The sequence below is a fragment of the Neopsephotus bourkii genome, unplaced genomic scaffold, assembly GCF_033783945.1.
Source record: "Neopsephotus bourkii isolate Nb327-2 ecotype Australia unplaced genomic scaffold, CSIRO-AGI_Nbou_v1 NB_121, whole genome shotgun sequence".
Classification (NCBI taxonomy): Eukaryota; Metazoa; Chordata; class Aves; order Psittaciformes; family Psittacidae; genus Neopsephotus; species Neopsephotus bourkii.
The window spans coordinates 25572-50327 of NW_026900638.1; the positions used below are offsets into that span (position 1 = coordinate 25572).

At 47.0% G+C, this 24756-nt stretch overlaps 1 protein-coding gene across 1 annotated transcript in view; it reads right to left on the reverse strand.

Moving 5' to 3' along the window:
* The window catches only part of ADRA1D (adrenoceptor alpha 1D), a 49671-nt gene extending 25565 nt beyond the window's left edge, over positions 1-24106 (reverse strand). Inside the window, exon 1 of the mRNA XM_061365536.1 lies at positions 22717-24106. Within this exon, the coding sequence (XP_061221520.1) occupies positions 22717-23683 (967 nt within the window). The 5' untranslated portion in view covers positions 23684-24106. The remainder of the gene's footprint in view (positions 1-22716) is intronic.
* Positions 24107-24756: the final 650 nt, after the last annotated feature.

Below are 24756 nucleotides of genomic sequence, written 5' to 3' on the forward strand. Positions count from 1 at the left end.
ATGAGAGTTTTGGTGTGTGGTTCCTATGTGAATGCCTGTATGTGTTCACCTATCTTCTGGAGCATTTCTATGCCAGCCAATTTTCCCTGCTTGTATATTCATTGTGAATTTGAAGCTTGCCTATGAACATCCCCACTACTAGAACAGACAATAAGAACTACTTTGGGCCATGCAACCAGCACTAGACATAGTGTGGAAAAGGAACCTCCCAAGGTCCATTCCCAACAGGCAGCTTGCACAAAGCCACCCTGTTTTGAAGGCTAACAGAATTCACTAGCAGAGATAAAGGCTGTCATATCCCAGGTGGCTTCAGCACCTGGGAATTTCCAATCTATTCCAATAAACGGAACTTCTAACTTCCATTTATTTTACTGATAAAATATTTTACTGCAGATTATTTCACTGAAAATTTGACACATGGGTGCACACCAACTGTCCAATGATACGGGCTTAACATACTGGAATGAAAGGTTGAGAGTGGAATACTTTAAGGATAATAAACCATATCACTTATAACTTTTATGACTTGTATAGTTCTCCATTTGGATCTGATTTAGAGACACAAAATAAGTGAATTTGGAAGGGATCTCTGAAAGTATCTAGTCCAACTGCTACTAAACCCATGGCTAAGCAGCTTTTCTGTGCAAAAGCGAAGATCAAGGCGTTGATGCCCATCTCTTCCACTGGGTTCCAAGTGGCTGGTCAGAAGTCTGGATTTTTTTCTAAGTTCCTAAATCAAGCAAGGCATGGCAAAGCCATGGTTAAGGGTGGCAAAATTCCAGCATCACATGAATGACACTGAACTTCTAACAAGTGACAATATTGACCAGGCCATATTAAAAACCGACTCAAATCAGGCTTTGTATCTAATGTATTTTAAAGTGAAATAATTACTTCTGCCTAACAGATACCCTGATTTCATGCATTTAACCTGCACATGAGATAGCTTGTACTCCTTTGACAGTTACGCTGGTTGGAAACATCTGCTGGTAAAGCATACTTATGGCCAACTCACACTATAAGGCAATCAGCTCAGCTTCAGGGAAAGCATGTCAATGTGTGTGTTGTGTATAGGATAGTCCTAGAGAAAAGAAAGCCTGTTACAAGGCACGTAGGGCCTAACGTAGGGCACAGTTACAAGGCTGAAATGTTAATCAGGACTTGTATTAGGGTCAATTTATGTCACACAGTTTATACTTGCACTGCTGTTGGATGCTAAAGCTTTTTCCTCAATGGTAACCCCCACAGAACAGATTTAAAGTGATGCAGGTACTGCCTGAATTACATGAGAGAGCTAAACTAGACTTGCACACTGGGAACAGGTTCATACCAGGGCAACCAGAAATCCCCAGGTTATGGCAATATTCTACTACATACTCATTCTACAGGCCAGATCCGTTTTCTCTAACACAACAGATGGAAAAGATCATCTCTTAAGACAATTTCCAGCCCCAACCATCTGTATTTCTACAAAGCCAGTGGTGCAAATCATAGAATCACAGAATAGTTAGGGTTGGAAAGAACCTGAAGGTCATCTAGTTCCAACCCCCAAATCCCCAGGGTTTTAATGTGACAGGATGGAAATGTTAAGACTTAGCTTTCGCAGAGTGTGTCAATCTATGCTTGGGAGCAGAGCTATCTGGAAATCTGGTTTCTAGGAAATTTCAGTGTTTGATATTTGCTTTCTTTCACAGAAACAGAATGTAATAATAAAAATAATAAAAATTTCCAAGGAACTATAAAGTAGAAAGAAATAAGAAGAATTCTAAGAACTTCAGTGCACTTGATGTCTGAAAGGGATGTGTCCCTAGAAAACTGATGCAGAAACACTCGTTAATCCATGGAGACAACGATGCCAAATGTCAGCCACCACAAGACAGATCTGCACTGTAGGGCAGCGTCCCCCTGTTTCTCTTCTCAAGCTTTCCCAACCACAGGGCACCAAAGATGCAAAGTCCTTGGCCAATAGCATTCCCTGGGCTGAGCAACACAGGAGATCAGGTAATGTAAGTCCTTGGAATTTATGGGTCTGGGAATCTGGAGTGTCTTGAAGTCCCCTGAATTAACATACTTGTAGCAGGAAGCCTTGAAGCATGAGAAAACTCATACTTCTGGAGCCAGGATGCTCGGGGCTTCCAGGTTACTTGTGTTGGATCCAGGAGTCAACCCCGGGTTAGAGCAGAGCTGCCAAGGCTTTCACTCTGCTCTTTGCATGGTAAGAAAACCATGGAAACTTGGCACGAATGGACTGCCCTGGAGCTGTGAATAGTGATTGAAGCAGAGGTTGTTAAACCTAGGACATTTCCACTTGGTTTTCCAACTGGCATTTTCCAATGAAATTCTCCCTTTTCTGGCCTGCATCCAGACCTGACACTTGGGCATCTTGTGAGTTCAGCATCTGCTTCAATGCTTCACTTAACTTTGGGCCACTGCACCCAGGAGAATGGCAAGTGCTTTGCAGGTGTGCAAGAAGCTGAATCCATGCCTCAGGTATCACAAGATGGTCAAATGTGACTGATTTGTATCTGCTGATGACACTGAATTGACATTGGAGAGCACAAAACCTTCTGGCATGAGGAAAGGAGAAGGGGAGAGGTTGCACAGATGGATCTTTCCTCCATCCCCATTTTAACCCCTGCCTAATGGTTTTCTTTACTTGTTTCTCACTCCTTCCTCACTTCTGTAACTCACCGTTTCCCAGCCATTTAATGCAGAAGATGCCGATCAATCACCTGCAGGCAGTTAAAATGCCAGTTTTGTATTTGGAATAGCCATTTTCAGGTTTGCAAATGCAAATACATGCAGGTCTGAAGGACATTGTGCTTTGCAGCAGCATGGATGTCATCAGACATTTCAGCCCTGCACCCCTGACTGCTGTAAAAGCCAACACTTCCATTCCCAACTGTGCTGGACTAGGCACAAAAGTAAGCTGCTGATTTGGAATACAGAAATAATGCAAGCAGCATGAAATAGAGGTCTCTTATTATTTTGATGACTGATGAGAATGGAGGACAAAATGCTTCTACTTAGAAAATTTCACTGTTTGAAGAAAGGCCTTCCAGTAATTGGAGAAGATCAAACCATGCCGTGACAAATGGACATTGGCTTTCAGATTGTCCTAGGGCAAGATTTACCATTTGGGCTCTCTAATAAGGTAATTTTGATTTCTCTACAAAATCAAAGCACAGAGGCGTTCTACTGAGATGCAGAATATCTCACACTGACCCTGTGGAGGAGACAGATCATGGCTGCCCATCTAAGCCAGAATTTCCAGATGAATCCCAGTCACAGAGCATCACAGAATGATAGAATGTTTTGGGTTAAAGGGGCCTTAAAGCTCATCCAGTTCCAACCCTGCCACGGGCAGGGACCCCTTCCACTGGAGCAGCTTGCTCCAAGCCCCTGTGTCCAACCTGGCCTTGAACACTGCCAGGGATGGGGCAGCCACAGCTTCTCTGGGCACCCTGTGCCAGCTCCTCAGCACCCTCACAGGGAAGAGCTTCTCCCTAAGAGCTCAGCTCAGTCTCCTCTTGGGCAGGTTCAAGCCATTCCCCTTGACCTGTCCCTACAGGCCCTTGTAAAGTCTTCATCTTTCTTAAAAACCTCCTTTATATAATGAAAAACTTCTGTAAGAAGCTTTTCTTCTCCAGTCCGAACATCCCAACTCTCTCAGCCTGGCTCCATCACCGAGGTGTTCCATCCTCTGGCCACCTTTGCAACACTCCTCTGGACCCACTCTGAAAGGTCCATGTCATTCTTGTGCTGGGGATGGATGCAGTACTCCAGGTAGGGTCTCACCAGAGAGGAGTGGAGTCGGACAATCCCCTGCCTCGACCTGCTGCTCACACTGCTTTTGGTGCAGCCCAGGATACAGTTGGTTTTCTGGTCTACGAGTGCACACTGATGGATCATGTCCGATTTTCCACCCACCAGTGCCCCCAAGGCCTTGTCTGCAGGGCAATCCTTCATTCTAACATCCTGTCCTGCCCTTGTATTAGGCTGTTAAGACAAGAAGAAGGAGTTGGGTGACATGAGAGACTCCCCTGGGTGCTGTCTGACAAATCAGTCCAGATTCTACTGATGGAGTCTGTCCACAGGGAAGGGGGATCATTGAACCAGCTGGGACATTGCTTCCTATAGGAGACTCTGTGGTGAAGGTGGTCTCTGCTCTCCTCACACCCTGGGACATCCATGCTTCTTTGTTCATTTCTTCCAACCTCCCTTGGCTTGTTCCCTCAGAGACCTCCCAGAGGACTAAAGAGGGCTGGTATCAATTAGCTGCATAAGACAGCTGTTTATAATACTCTCTTTGATGTCCTGGCACAAGGAAATCCCTGGATGCTCCCTTCAAGAGAGAAGAAACTGTCGAATTTATGGGCTGGCTCTGCAGGCTGATAGGGCTCCCTTGGTACTTAGTCTGAGAACCTTCATGGTCCCAAGTCTACCCTTGTTCCACATCTCTGCCATAGGTATCCCAAATGTGGCCAGTATGAGGAGGTGTGAGTGATACCATCTCTGCCCAGAGCTCCAGAGAAGGATTTTGAGGTAACATTGGGAAGAATTTGGCCCCAAGGCTGAGCCTGACCTGGTGCTCGGCCCTTGATGCTGCTCCCACTGACATCCTGCAAACCAGTGATGTCAAACTGATCCCTCCTGCCTGGTGGTTATTCTGTCAGGGTTGGGTGACATCCATTCTGTCTGCCACTGCTAACAGTCTGTGACTTTCCTTTCAAAGAGGTCACTTGCTCCCCTAAAATAGCTTTTGGGATATACAGAGCAACAAAGGTGCATTTCAGGGAATCATTCTGCAAAGGGAAGTCAAAAATAGGTACGGCCAAACAATGTCATTGTTGTTCCTAGCAATAACATGTGTCTGCTTCATTATCCAACCTTCTTAATTATTGTATACACAATGAAGAGATACCCAAGAGCTTTCCAGCCTGTACCAGGATATCTCTCCTGACACCATTTTCATTGCAGCCTCCCAGAAAAATAAGACAACTGATGGTATCAGGGCATAAATATATATTGGTTGCTTCTTTCATTCACTGAAAAGAATACAGACCGGAGGAAACAAACACAGATTTTCTTATAGCACAGACTCATCCAATTATTTTGGCCAAAGCAGATGGGAGAGAAAGAGATTATGTGAAAAATAAATGAAAAGTTTCAGTATTAAAACTTTTCTAAGCAAAACCTTTCTTTTGGGGTATGGAGGAACAGGCATCACAAACTATTTTGTATTAAAATTGCCTACATTTAAGGTTACAAATCAAACCGAACCTAAACAAAGCACAAAAGGGAATAGGACACTATGGGTCAATTGGAGTTTATTTTTCTTTGTTGAGTCAACAATTCTTCCTCTTCCTTCGTTAGATCCTAAACCTGCTGATAAAGGACCATTATCTGCCTTCTGGATCTCCCTTGGGTGATGCACCAACCTCATTATTGAGCCTTTCACATCCACATTTTAATGCTTGATATTCCTCTGTTCATCTGCTGTGGACCTCTTGTGATAGTCCCACAACCTAATGATGCCCAGAAGACAACAATTTGCACAGCTGAGCTCTCCAAGCCAAGGGAATAAAGCCTTTAGGGTGAGGAATTCCCATTTTACTATGGGAGTTCCAGCTCCTACACGCATGTTCCCGCAGTACAAATAGACTTTATTAGCAGGAATAACAAATAATTACTTGCTCCCAAATGACCACATTCTTGTATTCTCTGTTGTTTTGCTATTTGTTTGGTTGTGGGTTTTTTTACTGTTTGTTAATGGCAATAAACAGCTCAGTTTGCTTTTCTGCAGGGCTTTGCAGGCATTCCCAAACTTAATGGAAACAGCTGTCTAGTGGGACGCTTTTTGCTCCTCACCCCTATTTCGGATAATAGAGGCACAGCTACTGCTTAGCACTGATGTCAGCTTTGGTGGCATCTGCCAAAATCTGCAGGACCCAAATGCCAGTTTACCTGTCAAAACCTGCCAGAGTGTTCCTGGTTTGTGCAGGGAATAAGATGGATCAACATGAAATAAAGATAAGAGAGGAAGAAATGAAGGGAAAACTTGCTAGTGCTGAAACTTTCCTGAGTCACCAACCTGGCACCAGCAGAGTTGGTTAAAAGAGGTGTTCAGAGTGGGATGGAACCTGACAACCACTAAATGAGGAAGGATTCAACCTTGTGGAGGAAGGATTCAACCTTTTGAAGGAAGGAAAGCAGCTCTGGGTACAAGGATCTACGCAGGTATGAGGGTGACAACAGTGGTGATGCTTGTGATGACAGTGCAGACACCTGAAGTCTGCATCCATGAAAAATGACCTCACCATTGCTGCCAGATACATGAACAGGATTTCTTCTAATATGAGGAGATAGAGATGTCAATTGCTATGGAAGCAATGGACAGAGGAGGAAGAAAAGCAAAGCCACAATCCCAAGGGGCTGGGATGTGCATGCAAAGAAAGGTGAGTCCCAGGGCAGATTTGAGGCAGTGTAAGTGGGAGAGGATGGGACAGAATAGATAAGCATAAGCAAAGGGCAAGCCAAGAAAACAGGTTCCTAAATTTTTCATCTAAGGGGGGTTCCTAACCTTGAGATCCTTTGCTCCTGTGACTGGTGCAAAGGTGTTTTCTTTTTCTTAGGTAAAGACGGAATCTGTGATCAGCTACATTTAGGAATGTGTGATCACAATATTTAGGGACTGTAGTGACAGGACAAGGGGTAATGGATTAAAACTTAAACCGGGGAAGTTTAGATTGAATATAAGGAGGAAGCTCTTTACTGTGAGGGTGGTGAGGCACTGGAATGGGTTGCCCAGGGAAGCTGTTAATGCTCCATCCCTGGCATTGTTCAAGGCCAGGTTGGACAGAGCCTTGGGTGCCATGGTTTAGTGTGAGGTGTCCCTGCCCATGGCAGGGGGTTGGAACTGGATGATCTTAAGGTCCTTTCCAACCCTAACTGTTCTGTGATTCTATGATTCTATTCTATTAAAGAAAACCTATCTTATTACAGCACAAACTAACTTCTAATGCCTGTCCACCTGAGAACCTTACTGGTGGAGTATTTAATGAGAAAGAATAGGGAAACCAGGTCCTGACACCACCTGTGGCTGTCCCAGTCCCTCTGTCTCTCTCTTCCCAAGCAAAGTGGTTTCTCATGGATTGTGATGCCTTTTTCAGATATATGTGCTAGAATTCCCTCCTTGACGATTGCAGTCTGGAATGAGAGACCCCACTTGGAGCATTGTGTGCAGTTCTGGTGTCCTCAACATAAAAAGGACATGGAACTGTTGGAACAAGCCCAGAGGAGGCCACAAGGATGCTCAGGGGCTGGAGCACCTCCTGTATGAAGATAGGCTGAGAAAGTTGGGGCTGTTCAGCCTGGAGAAGAGAAGGCTGCGTGGAGACCTCATAGCAGTTTCCAGTATCTGAAGGGGGCCTATAGGGATGCTGGGGAGGGACTCTTCATTAGGGACTGCAGTGATAGGACAAGGGGTAATGGGTTAAAACTGAAACAGGGGAAGTTTAGATTGGATATAAGGAGGAAGTTCTTTCCTGTTAGGGTGGTGAGACACTGGAATGGGTTGCCTAGGGAGGTTGTGAATGCTTCATCACTGGAGGTGTTCAAGACCAGGTTGGACGGAGTCTTGGGTGCCATGGTTTAGTGTGAGGTGTCCCTGCCCAAGGCAGGGTGGTTGGAACTGGATGATCTTAAGGTCCTTTCCAACCCAAACTGTTCTATGATTCTGTGATTCTATGAAATAAAGTCTCCTTGGTCCCCTGCAAGCTGCTTTACCCTTGAAATGCAGGTCAGTGCTGGGCTGGAGAAGGAGAAGAGTTAGAGCAGGCATTTGGAAATGACCAGAAATCAATATGGTGAAAGAAAAATGGGCTTTCCCAGATAGTTTTTCAGAAGTGCTTGACCCAGTCACCATGGTGACCATGAGCGGGTGTTAGGGATGCAGGATGACTCATGTCTGGCAGTGGAGCAGCAGTTCTTGATCCACATTTCAACACTGGCTGCTGGAAATCCCCTCCAGTGACAACGGGAGCTATTCCAGATGGGTTTGGGAAGGGGGGTCCTTTGGAGAGTCCCTTAGGGAGAAAAACTGCAGCAAAGAAGATGGGCTTATGAAATAAATCCTATGCTACAACCTTGAGCATGCACTTGGGCATGGCAGGTAGGATCCATGTATTTCTTTAGACACTGTCCCTTGGAGATCTCTGTGGCATGACTAACAAGAGTCCAAACCCAGTGCTGACTTAACAGACACAACACCAAGCTGCATAGGTTTCATGGTGGCAATCACAGGGGACACCCACCACCACGGTGAGGGTGGTTGCCTTCTCCTTCTCTTCTCTGGGTGGGAGGTGTGATCTGCACTCTTGTTGCTAACAAGGATATCAGGATTACACAAAGGACTCCTTGACCAGACACTGTTTTGTCTGGTGCACTTTCAAGGGTGTGAGTGTAAAGTATAAGATTGGTCTCCCAAAGCACCCAAACCATCAACGATATCTGAAAGGGATGCAAATGCAGATGGAACAGTGGAGGAATACGGATGATAAAGGCAAAAGGGAATTCATTAAGTGGGATGAATCTTCACTTCTTCAATGCAGCAAAAGGAAGCTACAGGGGAAGAAGACCTTCACTCTTATGGAAGGCCACTAGTCATCCGTAACCGTGAAAGCCAAGGCGAGAATATAACTGCTTAATGAAGAAGACCATATGGACACCAGACTAAATGGTTGCAAAAGAGGCGCAGATATGTTCTCACTGCAAACAATAATGTGTCTAAGAGCTGGATGCAATAAGATCCAGAATGCTCTCCTCAGAAACACAGGAGCAGAAGGTCACGGACTGGGACACACATGGAGCTCAAGGGATTTTGGATAGGATTCTGCAGTATGGTGATCAGCAGTGGCAGTCCGTATTATCTGCCACCAGAGCCACAGAGGGGTGCAGATAGGAGGAGAAACAGGGAGAGGAAGAGGAAGATGAAGCATATACAGCAAGAAAGTACTTGAGGGATTGCCAATACATTTGATGGGATGGCAGATGCGATCACATTTCTGGCTATGTTGCTCTCCAACAGCTCTTCTGAATTCTGCTGTGAGTCACCCAGTTCTGCTTTGAGCTGTACAGGCTTGCTTTTGGAGCAAATTATTTAATCACCTGTGGCTCCTCTAAGTGCATGCTGATGGATGTGCAGCGAGAGTACACAGTGAGAAGGAGCAGACCCTTTCCAGCTGAACGTGTGGAATAAATCCTGACAGGCTGATGGCCATTCAGTGTAAACAGTCTCCACTCAGCCCCCTTGCCCTCGCTGCCTTTGACTCAAACAGTTTCTGACGCTGGGAAAGTTCTGTTTTCAGTGTGAATACTTTCCCTTGCCCTGTTGTTGCAGCAGGAAAATGAAACCACCCACATCCAGATTCCCCTGACCTTTGGGGGAAGTTCATGGATCCATCCTGCGGGAGAGCAGTGGCCATGCTGGGGTCATCAAGGGATGGTGTCAAAGCCCAGGAGGAGTCTGCACATCACACGTGTCATGCTGGCTGTTTCTGAGCTGGTTCTCACATCTCAGCATTACTTGGTGGGCAAAGACCTAAAGCTGTGATGGGACAAGTTTTGTGCACACCATCACCCTATCCAACAGCCTTACTATTACTGCATGTCCTAAATGGAGAGGATGGAAAGTAATTCCGTATTTTCCATCTATTTGGCCAGCTGGATCTTACTTCCCTGGGTAAACATGCCAAAATGAAGGAGCCTAGAGGAGAAACATACAGGTCAAACCAGCAAAAGCACTTAGATGACTTCTCTGTCACTGCCAGTCATCAAAGATTAAGCCATTCCTTCGAAGACTTTTCTATACATTTCCTACTATTCCTGTGCTGAAGCATTAAGCATTCTTTTAATGCTTGCCAGCAAAGTAAAGGAAGCCAAACTGATTCATCATAAGCCACGTAAGAAAGCAGTAATGGCCTCTTTATTTTTGGGACATAGCTTCAGAATTAGCCTTTGGAAGGGTGCATCTGAGGGAAACGTATTGGCATACCAAGATTCCAAGCTTCAGGGCACAACCTACGCTCCAGTCTATGCAACAGAGAAAGAAATGGTTGTGTGGGCAGGTTACCAGGAGTATTTTCCTCAAGGGTGTCTGGGTTTGCTTCTAATTTCTTGGGAAAGAAGGCCAGGATGCAATCCAGGTCATACAAAAGTAGACATGGAGGTTGTCTCTGTGGCTTGAACCACTGGAGATAAATGCCTCATGGTTTCTGAATGTCCCTCTAGGAAAGCACAGGGTTTCTCTAGGGCTTGTCTTGCAACCAAAAACCCCACATGGTCACTTCGTCTGCTTCAGGGGATTTTGGACAACATGGGGCATGTAAATTGCAATCCAGACCTGGTTAGCCTTCTAGCTCTCTAGACATGGACAATAACTGAAACTGAGGCATCTAGCTCACATACACACACCTACCCATAGACCATTACACATAGATGTCTTCACCTGTGAGCCTGGTTCTACCCCTAACCTGTTCAGCTACCTGCAAACCAGAAGCAGTTACATGACTTATTTGTCAGAGGCATGGATGGAAAGGGAAACAATGGTAAGGAGGTGTTCAGGGAAGGGGATCAGGGAGGAATGCTGGTGGCCAAGGAGGCGATCAAATCCAATGGGAGCTGGTCCTTTCTTCTTGGTTGCTCTCCTGGGATAGCAGAAGCTATCTACCAATAGCTATACCACTATTTCCTTTCCTTTGCTTCAATGCTGACAAAACTGCAGTCTGCCTGCACGCAGAACCCACTGGGTGCAATCCTGCCTCCCACATCCATCTGGATATGTTACTTTGAGCTCCTCTGGGTTAGAAATAGCATTACTGTTTGTACAGCACCTAATACAAAAGGAGCTGAAGCACATGTCTAATGGGCTTGAGCTCCATTAAGGTTCTCAGACAGACCAGCCTGTGAGAGCCCTGAGGTGCTGTCACTGTGTGGTGTCAATGGAAGGGAAGCGCAACGTGATTTAATCCCAAATAACTCTGCTATTGCAAACCAGAAGAAAGGGCAAGATGCACTGTTTGGAAAACCCCATGCTCTGCTCCCTCTTCCTCTGTCTCTGCTTACCTCTCAGCAAGGAACACACGGAAAGCAACCCCCTATTCTGTGTTGTTTCCCCTAATCCCCAGCCTGAGTGCGCTATTGAGGGAGGCAGACAGGCCTGTGGCTGCCCGCCAGCTCGACTTCACAACACATCCTCACAGCTTTCCAGATAATTCCTATGGAAGGAACCCTGGGAACAGAAATAGCCCATGGCTGAAAGGCTTTGCTGGTGCAGTTTGACAAGCGTCTCCTAGAGAACTTGGCTTGGAAGGCAGAAGTTGAGCTGGCGGCTGCTCTGAACCCAAGTCCTCTGCTCTTTGCACTCGAAGTAGGTCAACGAGCATCTAATGGTGTCTCCACTGTTGTGTTGTGAATGTGTGAGCCCCATGCCCTTCCAAATTGAACACACATATGGGGTGCGAATACACATGTCAGGTCTCCTGCTTGGGACTCAGGCAGGAGGGCTCTCACCTAGGGCAAGAGATAACACCATTACCAGCTTCATCTGGTGACCTAGAGGCTCCAAAGTGGCTCTGACTCCCTGGATTTTGGAACCAGTGCCCTCCATAATCCTATGGGCTGTTTCTCAGTGATCTGAGGAAATCTGCAGCTGGAAAACAACCAAGGATGAAATCTACCATGAGTTCACTGCGCTTGTTACCTGCTCCCTTCAGTCTATCCTGAAAATGCCTGGCTCCAGACCATCCTCCTACTGCATTGAGGGTTCCTGTCCATTTCCCAGTCATGTTGCCCTAACCCCTTCTTGACTCTTTGCTGCAAGAAAAGTGTGCCATGAATATATCCCCATTTCTCACTATAATGTCTAAGAGTGAGAACTCTTATATAGTTTCTATACTACAAATCAGCAAATTTAGGCTTTAAGCTATGAATTTCCACCTAAACAAGTTTCTCTGTTATCTTTTCCTGTCTAAATGCTTTCACAAAGATCTTTTTCATGGCAGAAGACCATGGAGCTTCAGTATAGCAAAACTGATCCTTGCATAGGAGATCTCTTGCATGTCTTCCTTATGTATTTTGTGTTCCCACCATGGACACATTTTGGAGGATTTACACCTTGGCTCTTAGGCTTTTCATCACCTGCAACTTTGTATTGCAACAGTATTGTAGGGGAATGCAACCAGGAGTTCCTTAATTCAGATCAGATCAGATGAGAGAACCTTTGTGATTTGCTCCAGCCTTTGACTCACTAGGGGAAATATAGATCCCATTAGCTGCTGAACAGAACAGGGCCTGATTCCAGGTCCTGAACCCAAATGGCACCCACCAACTCGTGTTTTCACTGCTCCAGGCACACTTCTTGGTGAGATTTGTGTTGGAGAGAGCTAGCTGGGGCCATTCCCTACTTGCTATCTCCTGCTGATCTTCCTTTATTGAGTGCCATCAATCTACCCACTGTGAGCAATGGAAAAGTCACCTTGGACTTGTCTGGGGCAGGGATTTCTCCCAGCAGGAATCCTTTGCAAATGTTTTAGAATCATAGAATCAACCAGATTGGAAAACACCTTTAAGAACATAAAATCCAACCATTCCCAACACTGCCAAGGCCACCACTAACCCATGGCACTGAGGGCCTCGTCTACACGGTGTGTGAACACTTCCAGGGATGGGGGTTCCACCACCGTCCTGAGCAGCCTCTTTTGTGGGTTTTGGTGTTTTCCTTTGGTTTTCCTTCAACTACTGGAGGGGATAAAAATAAAAGTGGCATCTCAGTGTCCTTAATGGCCGAGTTGTGAGTTGGAAACCTCCTAGCAGGAGGAAATGCCCTGTCTTTAGCGAGCTGGCAGTTGGTTTTCTGCCACCAGACCTGGTGATTTCTCTGGCTCAGCTCCAAACGCATTAGCTAAGGAGGTCTCTTAGAAAAAGGCTATTCATTAGGAGTAGCTAAAAAGCCATATCCTGTTCCAGCCATTTCAGTAAATCCATTCTTGGGCCAATCGCACCCATAGTTTAAGGTGCAGGGAGAAGTATGTCTTCTGTGACTTTCCATGAGACAGTTTTATCCAGCACCGAAACAGGGGAAGCAGGGCAGGCAGAAGGAGCTGGTGTGTTAGCAATACCGAAGAGCTACCAAGTGATCACAAGTATGTAAGTGGTGCCTCAGTTTCCCCACACAAAAATGATGATCATAGAATCATAGAATCAACCAGGTTGGAAGAGACCTTTAAGATCATCCAGTCCAACCCCTACCCCAGCACTGCCAAGGCCACCATTAACCCATGTCACTGAGGGCATCACCTACACCGTATATGAACACTTGCAGGGACTGTGACTGCAGCCCTGCCCTGGGCAGCCTGTTCCAATGCCTGAGCACCTTCTGGGGCAGGAATTGTTCCTCAGCTCCATCAAGCTGCCCTGGTGCAGCTTGAGGCCGTTTCCTCTTGTCCACTGATGAACAGAGTTGAAACAGCTAACTCTCTCCCTGGTGACATTTGTGTGTGTTCCCCTTCTTCCTATTTAGTCCTGTGAACTATGGAGCTAACACCACTGGGATAAGTTTGTTCTCAGCACACGTTGCCCAGGAAGATGGGAATGTTGCCTCCACCACTCAGTCAGGTTTCCTTTAGTCATGGTAGGTACTCACTGTGACAGTCAATGCAACAAATCAATACCCACCAGAGACTTCATTTTTGCATTGCAGTGGTTGGAATTTGCTCTGGAGAAAGGAGGCGATGAGGATATTTGTGGATGTGTGCTCAGGTACAGGTGCAAAGTGCTGAGAGCTCTCTGGATGGCAAGTGCTCATAAAAGCAAAGCCTTCAGAAGGAAAAGCTCATCACTTACTGCTCCTAGAGGCATTTTAAAGCAAATATTTGCAGCAAGTAAGGATGGCAATTAGCTGCCAAATTGGAAAGCAGCTCTCCTGTGGAAGCAACTCAGCCAGCTGCTGAGCTTTAGTACTGAAGCTATTCCTCATGAGCTACCCTTGCTCCCAAATCCCAAACCCTTTCAGCTACAACCAAATTAAGAGCAGGTGGGTAAGCAAAAACAAGACCATAAAGCACATTTGGCTCTTGGAAACACTCTTGAGAGTTAGAGTATTAGGAGAGAGAAAGGATGGCTCTGTTCTGGGACTCAGCAAACCCTCTGTTGTGGGGTCACCTCAGTGAACCTTAAGGTCTTGCCACCAACCTTCTTAGCACCTCACAAGCCTCACTGCATCCTGAGCCTCCTGTTCCTCCTCCTCCTCTTTAACTGTGCCTTCTAGATCTTCAACTGTTTTCCTTGCTCCCACATCCCAGTTCTTGCACAGAAACAAGCTACAGTGGATAAGGGGCTCCACCATAGTTGGCTGTCTCCAGCCCCATGGTCATATTCAAGAGGTGGGAGGGATAAAATGACAGCACTCATTTCTAATTGAAGACATGGGGGAGAGATGAGTGCTCTCACATACTCCACAGAGACCTTGTCCACAGGGACCTTCCACCCAACAAGTGTTACTTGGTAATCTGATGGATCCTCATAAAAGATAGCATACTTGGATTACCTAAACCCTCTTTTGACAGGTTGCCTTCAGCTGATATTTTATTGTAGACACTTTCACATTAAAAATGGCTCAAAATAATCATAAAATCTTAAAGCCACTGAGATACCTTGTGAAATCCGGAGAAAACCCTGTGCTGATGTGGAAGTGCAAGTCTCCTCCAAAGAGGAGGATCCCTAAGCTACGAGGATGTGAGTCAATGCACTGCTTTGCTGGGGAAAACGCAAGGTTTGCTTCATGGAATGGGCGCATTTGTCTAGTAGATACAGTGATAATCCTGATGTAGCACCTCCTCTGAGGAACAAAAAGACAACACCCTGAACTTTACATCAGCCATTTTCTCTAGGTACTGGCCCATCAACATGTCACTGACACCTGCACCACCATTTAATAGCCAACACATAGAAGAATAAGCCACTGATTATCCTCAGAAGAGCTCTTTCGAGTAGATGTGTGCAGTAGATCTGCCTTGGTGACAGCTCAAGAGAAGGGGAATGACTATCTCAGGGTTATGACCCCACACTTAGCTGTGCCTCATTAGCACCTGACAAGGAAAAGAGGTAATTTGTTCACAGATAGAGCAGGAAACCACATTTTCAAAGTGTAGTTAATACAGAGGCTTTCCTGGGAAAAGCTTTGCTCAGAGATTAAAGCTGATTCACAACCTACAGAGAACTGATTGAACACAAGAAGAGTCAAGTTATCCTGTTAAGGAATGGTGGACAAAAACACTCTTTTGTACCCTCAAAGCCAGATATCTTAGGAGTACTTACAGAATCAACTGGATTAGAAAAGAGCTTTAAGATCTTCAAGTCCAACCATTCCTCTAGGATTTCTTAGAAGTTTTATGTGTAAAAAGAATAAGGAGGTGAAGCAACTTGGGTTGGTACAAATGTCTAAGTACCTCTTGGTTAGAAAACTGGATTTTTCCCTACATACATTTTGTGCCAGAAGCTATTTACAGCCTTGTTTTGCCCCAACACCAACCAACCAACCAACCACTGGAATATTCTGTCAACAATAGCATCATTCTTCTGAGAGCTGCAGTTCACTTGCTTTCCTATTACTACTTGTCTGAAGATTGGTTTAACCTTTGATACAACATAGCCAGCACTTGTATGTTGGCTCAGTGGGAGACTAAATGTGGGCGTACCAGGAAATGTAGACCAGTTAGTAGGATCACCTTACAAAGAGCAATAAGGCCCATATGTATCCAGTGATGCTCCATATAAAAATATCCAGGGGTATTTTCCTGAATTGAATTCATGTGGAAAGAGAAATTTCAAAGAAAACCCCTGTTTCTCCAGGCAGCTCCTGCCCTCATCAGCCACTTGAATTTAGGAGTTTAGATTAAACAGACATTGCTGCAGGCACCACTCGAGATCCCACCAGTGTCCATGGGTAGATGATTGCTGCAAATCTAGTGTGTAAACCGCAGCCTTTGTAACTGTTGATTCTGGGCTTCAGCTGTAGCCAAGATGTATTTTCTCAAACAGAGGACAAATATTTTAAGAGATTTTCACATTCTTTGCTTTGAAGTTGGGTTATTTGTTTAAAAATGTCTTGTTTAACTCTACCACTATGGCGAACGTTGGTTTCTATTGAACACAGAAAACAACGTCTTGCAAGGAAGTTATACTGTATGCTGTATAATGAAACTGCTAAATGAGCACTAAGGAACTTGCAAAGTTAAGGACTCAAAAGATTGAGTAGGTCAAAGCAAAAATCACATTTGCAAAACTTCAGTTTGTCACATGTAAAGAGTTTAATTTCAGGATCATGCTCTATTTGTGCAGTGTCCCTGCCACATCAATTGCAAAGAGAGGTGGTATTCAATTGAGCTTGGTTGAGTATCCCCTCACAGGTCATTATGTGGCTCCACACTTTACAAACTCACCCAGCTCAGCTCTGCTCTGCTCTGATGACAGAAGTACTTGTCTCCTCATGGGTATCTGAAGGTACTTAGCACAGTCATGACCAAACAGTTTGCAAACAGATATACTTTTCACATCTCTCCAAGGAGAAGGTGCTTTAGAGCCATTTTACCATCCCAACTACAAAGCAATGCCAATTCCTGAGCCATTGCTGTTAATGGAGCACTTCCTATTCTTAAAGTTTAACTCCTATCAGTTCCAAATCCAGCTAGAAAGGTGTTGGACTTTGGCAAAACTAGTCCCATTTTTGACTTCACACTGGGATTCATCTCAGCTAGTTGAGATGTGTACCGTGCACCTTGGAGCTGGTGATCTTTGCCTCCCTCAGAGGCACTGAGAGGACAGTGGTGTTTTTAGGGTGCAACTCATCTGACTGGCTTAGATAGCAATACTAGGATGAGACAAGCTGCAGCCTCAGAACACCTATTTTTTAGTGTTGATAATGTAGAAAGCTGAAGAGAAGTTGGCTGAAGACCATATTCTGTTGGCACCCAATGCCAGGGCCTGTCTTGACACTGGAGAAGATGGGAACAGTGTGGAAAGGAGCAATGCAGGGGACTGCAGAGGAGCAGAAATATCCATCAGATACCATCAGGTCATTGCTTTTAAAGGTCTTCCTCAGCAATCTCAGTTTGCTAAGCTGCCCGTTCTTGCTAACACCTCAGAAAGGTGCTTTCTGCACAGAAGCTGGCCATATTGGGCCACCTTTGACTAATTCCTGCCCTGTCCTGACATGAAGCACCCCCCCAGCCATGAAGGAATAAAATGTCAGATCTTTGCTCTGACTCATGGTACTGCCAGAGCTTTTTAAACTCAAGCACTTCTTATTAGGAACCAAACAACTGTCACCTTTCTCAGCTGTGTTTGCCTCATTTCATCTCATATTTGGCAGAACAAATTCAGCCACTTACAAAGACACAGAATGGAAAATGTTACCTAATAGATAACATTTGGCACCAGAACTAGGACTTTATTCTAGAAGGGTCCCCTAATGTTCATAGGTACTATCAGCCCTACCTAGAATATAACACTGTAATGACCTGATTGAGCCTGACTGATCAATGGGAAGATAGTTCATGCTGCTTTCTCAAGGAAATATAATCTTCTGAGGAGCCTTGAACCAAAGTGTTGTATTTACTGACTAAAACAAACACACTTCTAATTAAAACCCTACAGGTAGCATGGAGCATTTACACCCTTACTTGCTAACGTGACACAGTTGCTATTACTTTGTTCATACTGTGGTAGTAAAAACCATTTAGAACCAAGCTAGTAACAAGAGATTAAATAACCACCTTACGTGATCATACCAAAGAGCATCCCCACCCTTCTATTCAATTGTTGTGACATCTCATTAACCAGATTAACAGAATTAATAAGCAAATATTTATCCAAATATAGATTAATGGAGATAGATCAGGCTAATTAAAATATCTTTCTCAGAACAGCCAGGACAAAGTTTTCTGTGTACAAATATAATAAAACCATCAGGCGCAGCTTAATATAGATGCATTTAAAGTTATATGGTGTATTTTGGTACTGCTTCCAAAACTCCTGTTGAGAGGTTTTATAGCGTTTTGCCCACGGAACCAGAGCGGTTTTGAGTTTTTCAGGGTCTATTTTTTTCCTGTTTGTGATACATCCATTATAGCAACTGCATCCAGATGCGTCAGGGTAACATAAAATGATATAAAAACAGACATTTGGCTTTAAATAGATTTATTTGGTGGTGTGGTGGGTGGACTGGAAGCAGAGTAATCCCGTGCATAGGTCATGGGAGATCTGGGTTCTATTCCCAGTCACTTCAGTGAATCACTGCATTACTTTGCCAGGCAAACGCATATGTTCAAACCTGGGTGCCCAAATGATTATTTGACATCCAGAAAGCTGTATCCCTTGTAACAGCAAAAAAACTACTAAAACCTTACATCTGTTTCTGGCCTTCTACACAGGGTAATGGGTAGGAAGGGAACCACATGCACTCATTTAGGCTCCAAATGACCAGGTTTTGCTGGCTATTTCTGAGAACACGTAGATAGTTTCTCTGTTGTTTTGTGCTCTGGTGGCTTCAGCACTAAGGCTCAAGAGGGGAATCAACACCATCAAATGCTTTAGCTACTTAATTTACTCACAGCCTCATTATCCATGTGCCTACTTGGAATTCTTTCCTGTGCCCTTCTGCAGGAAGTCAATATGTTCTCCCTGGAAAGAAACCCGGGTTGCTTTCCCATGGTAATATCTCTAGACAGACGCAATCAGAGTAGATGAGTCCCAGCCAGGTCTGTGCCTGGACTATTCCTCCAGTGCTACTCCAGTTGTCCCTATGCCATGTCCACATGCATCCCTGCTATCGTGCCCTAGGAATGACATTCTTTCAGGCTTCAACACAAGACTAATGTTATTGCTGACACTCTGAACTGGAAAAGAAGAAATCACATTTGAGGACTTCTAAGCAACTCTATCATTTGCCTTGGAAAGCAATGGGCTTGCCTTCACTGCAGTGCTTTAAGAACAGTCTTGGAAAACAGATCAGGAATGCTTTGGGGCCAAATGATCTTTCCATAAGAAACGGAAAACCCCTCCCATCCCCATTTTTATAGGAAGCAGGTATATTGAGGACTTTTAGACTCTCTCATTGTGTTGTGCTTCACTGCACACCCAACACAAGACACAACCCACACCAGAGTTATGTGAGTAATTAGAATTCCATCTCTTGTTGAACAAACAGCTGCTTAAAGAGTCCCATTAGCCACAGAAACTGTGAATTGTGTTAAAAGTCCTGGTGATGGCATCCTGTGCTTGGAGATGTGTCTCACAAACCTGAGTGAGATACAATATTCAGCTGATCAATAGACTGTAGAGGTATTGGGGGGTTTGAGCTGATGTAAAGAAACTTCGTAGGTTATTTAAGCATAAAGAAAAGGCTGACAATGTTTGGCACATACATAGATCCTGTTATTTAAAATTATTGCAGCTTCTCAACCATGATGTGATAAATATTACTCCTGTGTTACTGATAGCATCATTGATTAATAGAATCATAGGATCCTGGGGTGGTTTGTACTGGAAGGGAACTTAGAACTCCTCCAGCTCCAACCCCTGCCACAGGCAGGGACCCCTTCCACTGGAGCAGCTTGCTCCAAGCCCCTGTGTCCAACCTGGCCTTGAACACTGCCAGGGATGGGGCAGCCACAGCTTCTCTGGGCACCCTGTGCCAGCGCCTCAGCACTCTCACAGGGATGAACTTCTTCCTTATCTCCAACTTGAACTTCCTCTGTTTCAGTTTGAATGCATCATCCCTTGTCCTATCACTACAGTCCCTGATGTAGGACTCCTCTCCAGCATCCTTGTAGCCCCCTTCAGACACTGGAAGCTGCTCTGAGGTCTCCATGCAGCCTTCCAGAATAGGTTCCAACCTAGTGGAAACTATTCTTCAGAGATGTGTGAAGACTCACACAGACATCGGTGATGGAGCCAGCACTGAAGTTTCCCATTGCTCAGTCACTGCTAAGTAGAGCTGCGAGTCTTTTCCCAGCCGATGAATTTCCTTACCCCTAACAAGCTTCACCAGTCAACGGCGTCACTGACAACTTCTTGCAATAGAAAAGAGTCAACACATTTTGGTATTTTCATGAGAAAAGAGATCACTTGTTTAATTCTCATGCGACAGTTCAGTCCGGCGTGTATCTGAGTGCTCACTGTTTAATAAACTGCCATTGAAACAGTGTTCACTTCAATTGAAAGTGATTTGTGCTCCTCACAAGCATTTCATTTTCGTTTTAAATGTGTATCAATATCACTTCCACTTGTCTCCAAAAAGTTTCATCTAAGTTTGTTTAAAAGGCAAGTAAAAAAGCCATTATACTTCACCATTTACTGCCTGCTTTTCAAGCAGAATTGACTCCAGCATGATTCAGGTTCTGGATTTACAGTGAACTTTGCTGCTTTCTCTGCCTCCTGAGCTTTAACATCAGAGATCAGACCTTGCAGAAGCCTCTGCTCTCCTCCTAGAGAGCGTTGAGTGATTCTTGGGCTTGAATAGGAAATTGCAATTAATAAAAAGGGGGGTGAAATCAATGGCAGCATATTTCATAGTCATAAAATAAATGAAGGCTTGCTCTGTTTATATTACACATATAATAGAGCAGGAAGTAAAGATCAAAGCCATGTTTATAAAGGACTTGGCAAGCTGTGTGCTTGGAGGAAGAGAACGGGTTCATGCTTAAAGTGTTTCAAGCATGAGGCTTGGATTTTAGGTGGCGCAAACGGGGGTATCTCCTTTTAATCCAGTGCAAGGGCTGTGATTTACATCGGTGGAGAAGCTGGTTCGAGGGTTTCGAGGGAGAACAGATATGGTAAAGCAAAGTATTTTTCCTACTGAAAAGCATTTGCTCTCTAAGTATTGGGAATAAATCAGAGGATCAGGATCCCAACTCCCAGCTTCATTTGCTGCATAAAGGTGCGAATGACATTCAGAGCTGGTTCCTGCCCTGGACAAGGAGACAAGGACCAGGCTGGGGCTGCCCACTGAGCCCTGCCTTCAGGTACCAGCATCTCCCTGAGCCCTGCAATTCCCAAACTATTTGCAATGCACCTGATCAATGAAAGGGAAACTGAGGCACAGCCAGATGGGATAATTCACCTTGTAGTGAGAGAAGTTGTAGTGAGTTATACCAGAACCCCCATCCTCACAACAGCAACTTCACCCCTGTGCAGAGCTGAGATAAACTCACAGATGCCACCCTCACCCTGAGAGAGGAACTGAAGCACAGAGGCACAAGACAGCAACATGGTGATACCAGGCACCCACAGCCCTCATCCACCACCCAGTGACACCTCAGCTCCCAAAGCACCATCAGTCCTGGTGAGTTATCCCACTGGGGATTGAATGGCCTCAGTTAGGTATCTAACACCCTTGGGCTCTAGCAGTCCTCAGGGAAGCAGCTACAGAAGCTGGAGGGAGAGCAAAACCTCAGCAGGGCAAAATCTATGCTCGTGGTGCAGTGTCCTTTGAGTTGAGAGGCAGCTTCAAGCAAGAGGATGTGAAAAGTCCTGATTAAAAAGGCAGAACTAGCTATCATGCTTCTCTGGCTGCTGAGTCAGTTGGATACAAGTCCCAGGGGGGCTGTGGGACCCATAGGTCCCACCCAGCAGATGGAGCGATGGATGCCTCTGCTTTGCTGAGCTCTGTGCAGAGCCCAGCATCAATATTCAGGTTACATTAATCCCTTTTCCCCTGCTCTAGTTTTAGCTGCTCCACTCCAGGGGGTTAATCAAGTCCTGTGCCTGTTACTAGGTGAGGTGGCAATGCAGAGCACTGGCTTTCCTGCTCATCATGGACCATGGGTAGCACTGATGCTGAAAGGGGACACTGTGTTGGCCATCGCAGCTCCCCAGCGGGCTCTGTGCTCCTCTGCATGCAGGGAGCTGCATCCTTTCACCGCAGCAACAACTTGCCAGAACTTCAGAGCACAGCCCATGGGACATCCTCAAATGAGGACCCAGTGATACAGGCACCATGGCAGGGCCAGGAGCCAAGGGCACAGCTCCTGAGGGAGGTGAATCAGTCCTGGGGGATCACTCAGGACCATCAACCATGTAGATAAGACCTGGTCCTGCTCCAGGTCCCTGCACAGCACTGGCATCCCGGGAAGTCAGTGGGACTTAATGCTTCAGGCTGACATGCTCCTTGAGGGGATCAAACCTCACTCACGTGCAACAGCATCACCAGTTCCCAATGGAATTGGAAATGGAATGGAATTGGGACCACGGAGGCGTATCCAGGTGCCCTTCCCCGAACTGGGACAAAGAGAGGCTGGGATAAAGGATGTTGAAGCTGTTTGGAGACCGTTGTGCCACAATTCCAGCCTGTTTGAAAGAGAGCTGCTTCCTCCTTCGCCTGCACTCTGTTAATGAAGCTGCTGAGTGCAGAATGAATTAATTAAACCAATTATTGTGCTGCTATTTTATTCGTTTGCTGTTTACTTTGATTGATTATATGGCTCTGGTTAATAAATATTGAGTAAGTGTTAATTAATTGAGTTAATTCCTTGCTGGTTTATTCCCCTACCAGTTATCTCCCTGCAATGAGTTCTGTCCTGAAGGTTTGTCCCACTGAGCAGGTCCCCCGGGGCTCCGCCATGGGCAGTGGGGCTGGGATAGGGGGATAGGCTCACTTACCAAAAGGCAGGATGAAGAAGAAGGGGAACCAGCAGAGGATGAAGACACCCACGACGATGGCGAGAGTCTTGGCTGCTTTCTTCTCACGGGAGAACTTGAGGAGCCGGACAGAGAGGGAGCTCCTCAGGTTGTGCCCCTTGCTCCGGGTGCTGGAGAGAGGCTCCTCCAGCACGCTGCGGCAGTGGATGCGCAGTACCACCTCCATGGATTTATTCCTCTCCTTCTTGACCCCTGCTTCCAAGCTCTGGGTGGTCCGCCTGGCCACCACGTAGATCCTGAAGTACATCACCAGGATGACCATGAGGGGCAAGTAGAAGGAGAAGAGGGATGAGAACAGTGCATAGCCCGGCTCCTCAGTGATGCTACAGATGCTCTCATCCGGCGGTGGCGGCTCCTTCCATCCCAGCAGTGGCCCGATGGAGATGACCATGGAGGAGAGCCAGACCACCACGAGGATGACCCCCGCCTTCTTCTCGGTCATGATTGTGGGGTACTTGAGGGAGTACTTGACACCGATGTACCTGTCCACGGAGATGATGCACAGGCTCATGATAGAGGCGGAGCAGCACAGCACATCCACCGCTGCCCAGATGTTGCAGAAGATGCGTCCGAACACCCAGAAGCCCAACACCTCCAAAGTGGCCGAGAAGGGCAGCACGGTGGTGCTGAGCAGCAGGTCTGCGATGGCCAGGTTGACGATGAAGTAGTTGGTGACCGTCTGCAGGTGCCGGTTGCAAGCCACCGAGAGGATGACAAGGATGTTCCCCACGATGGCCGAGAGGATGAAGACAGCCAAGAAGACCCCGACTCCCACCGCCTGCACGTCCAAGGCGAAAGTCAACGTGGTGCCGTTGCCCTCGGGGGTCTCCTCCCCTTGCAGCCCCCAGGACCGGTTGGCACCGCTCTGGCTGCCCTGTCCCGTCCTGTTCCCACTCAAGCTGCCATTGCTCAGCTCGGGGAAAGTCATTGTAGAAAACGTCCGGGCTCCATGGAGAGCGAGGAGAAAGCGATGCCGAGGCGCAGCCCCCCCGGCATGATCCCCGCAGCCCCCTCCGAGACTCGCTCAGCACCCTCGGCGGGGCAAGGCAGGGTCCCCGCAGCCGGGATGGAGGGATGGAGGGAAGCGGGATGCGCCGCTCCGAGCCTCCCGCCCCTGCCCAGCTCCCGCTCCCCTCCGCCGGCTCCGGCCGCAGCTCAGCCCCGCCGCCGGCCCGCCCGGGGGGGCAGCGAGCTCGGTGCCCCCCCGCTGCCCTCGCATGCTCCGAGGGGCTGCGCCCTGAGGCTCCGCTGCTCTGCGCGTTCAACGGGGAGAGCTCCGGGAGCGGCGAGGGGACGGGCCGGTGCAAGGGGGGGGGACGGGACGGGAGCCCCGCGTCAGGTGCCGGAGGAGGAGGAGGGAGAAGAGGAGGAGGAGGAGGAGGAGGAGGAAGAAGAGAGGGCGGTAGCAGCGCTGCTCTGCGGGACGAGGCGAGCCCGGGGCAGGGTGAAACCGGCGGCAGCGCAGACCCAGCGTGGGGGGCGTAAAGCGAGATGGTGGGAGGAGCAGGGAGGCACTTGGGGGGCAGGACCCACTCTGGGGGTAGGGACCACTGTGAAAGGGGCAGGAGCACACGGGAGAGGGGCAGGAACACGCCAGGAGGGGGACCGGGATGCACTTGTGGGTTAGACACCCATCCCATAGGAGAAGGGACCCCAAGCACCCATTCATCGGGGGGGTGTCAGGCAGCACGGGGGTGCAGACACGTCGGGGGGAGGCTGGGGGTACCTCTACAGAGCCACCCGCCGTCGCCAGGGGGCAGCAGAGCGCAGGGTTTGCCCTTTGGGTCCGGGTCCCTCCCTGTTCCCGGGGGTCCTGGCTCTGCGCTGGAGAGGGGTTCACCTTTGCATGAAGACCACCCCTGCCCTGGACCACGGCTGCGGCATCCCACCAGGAGGGTGCTCTGAAAGGCTGGAAGACCCCCCCCCAACACAACATCCCATCAGGAGGATGCTCTGAAAGGCTGGAAGGTCCCCCCGACCAGACACTGCATCCCATCATGA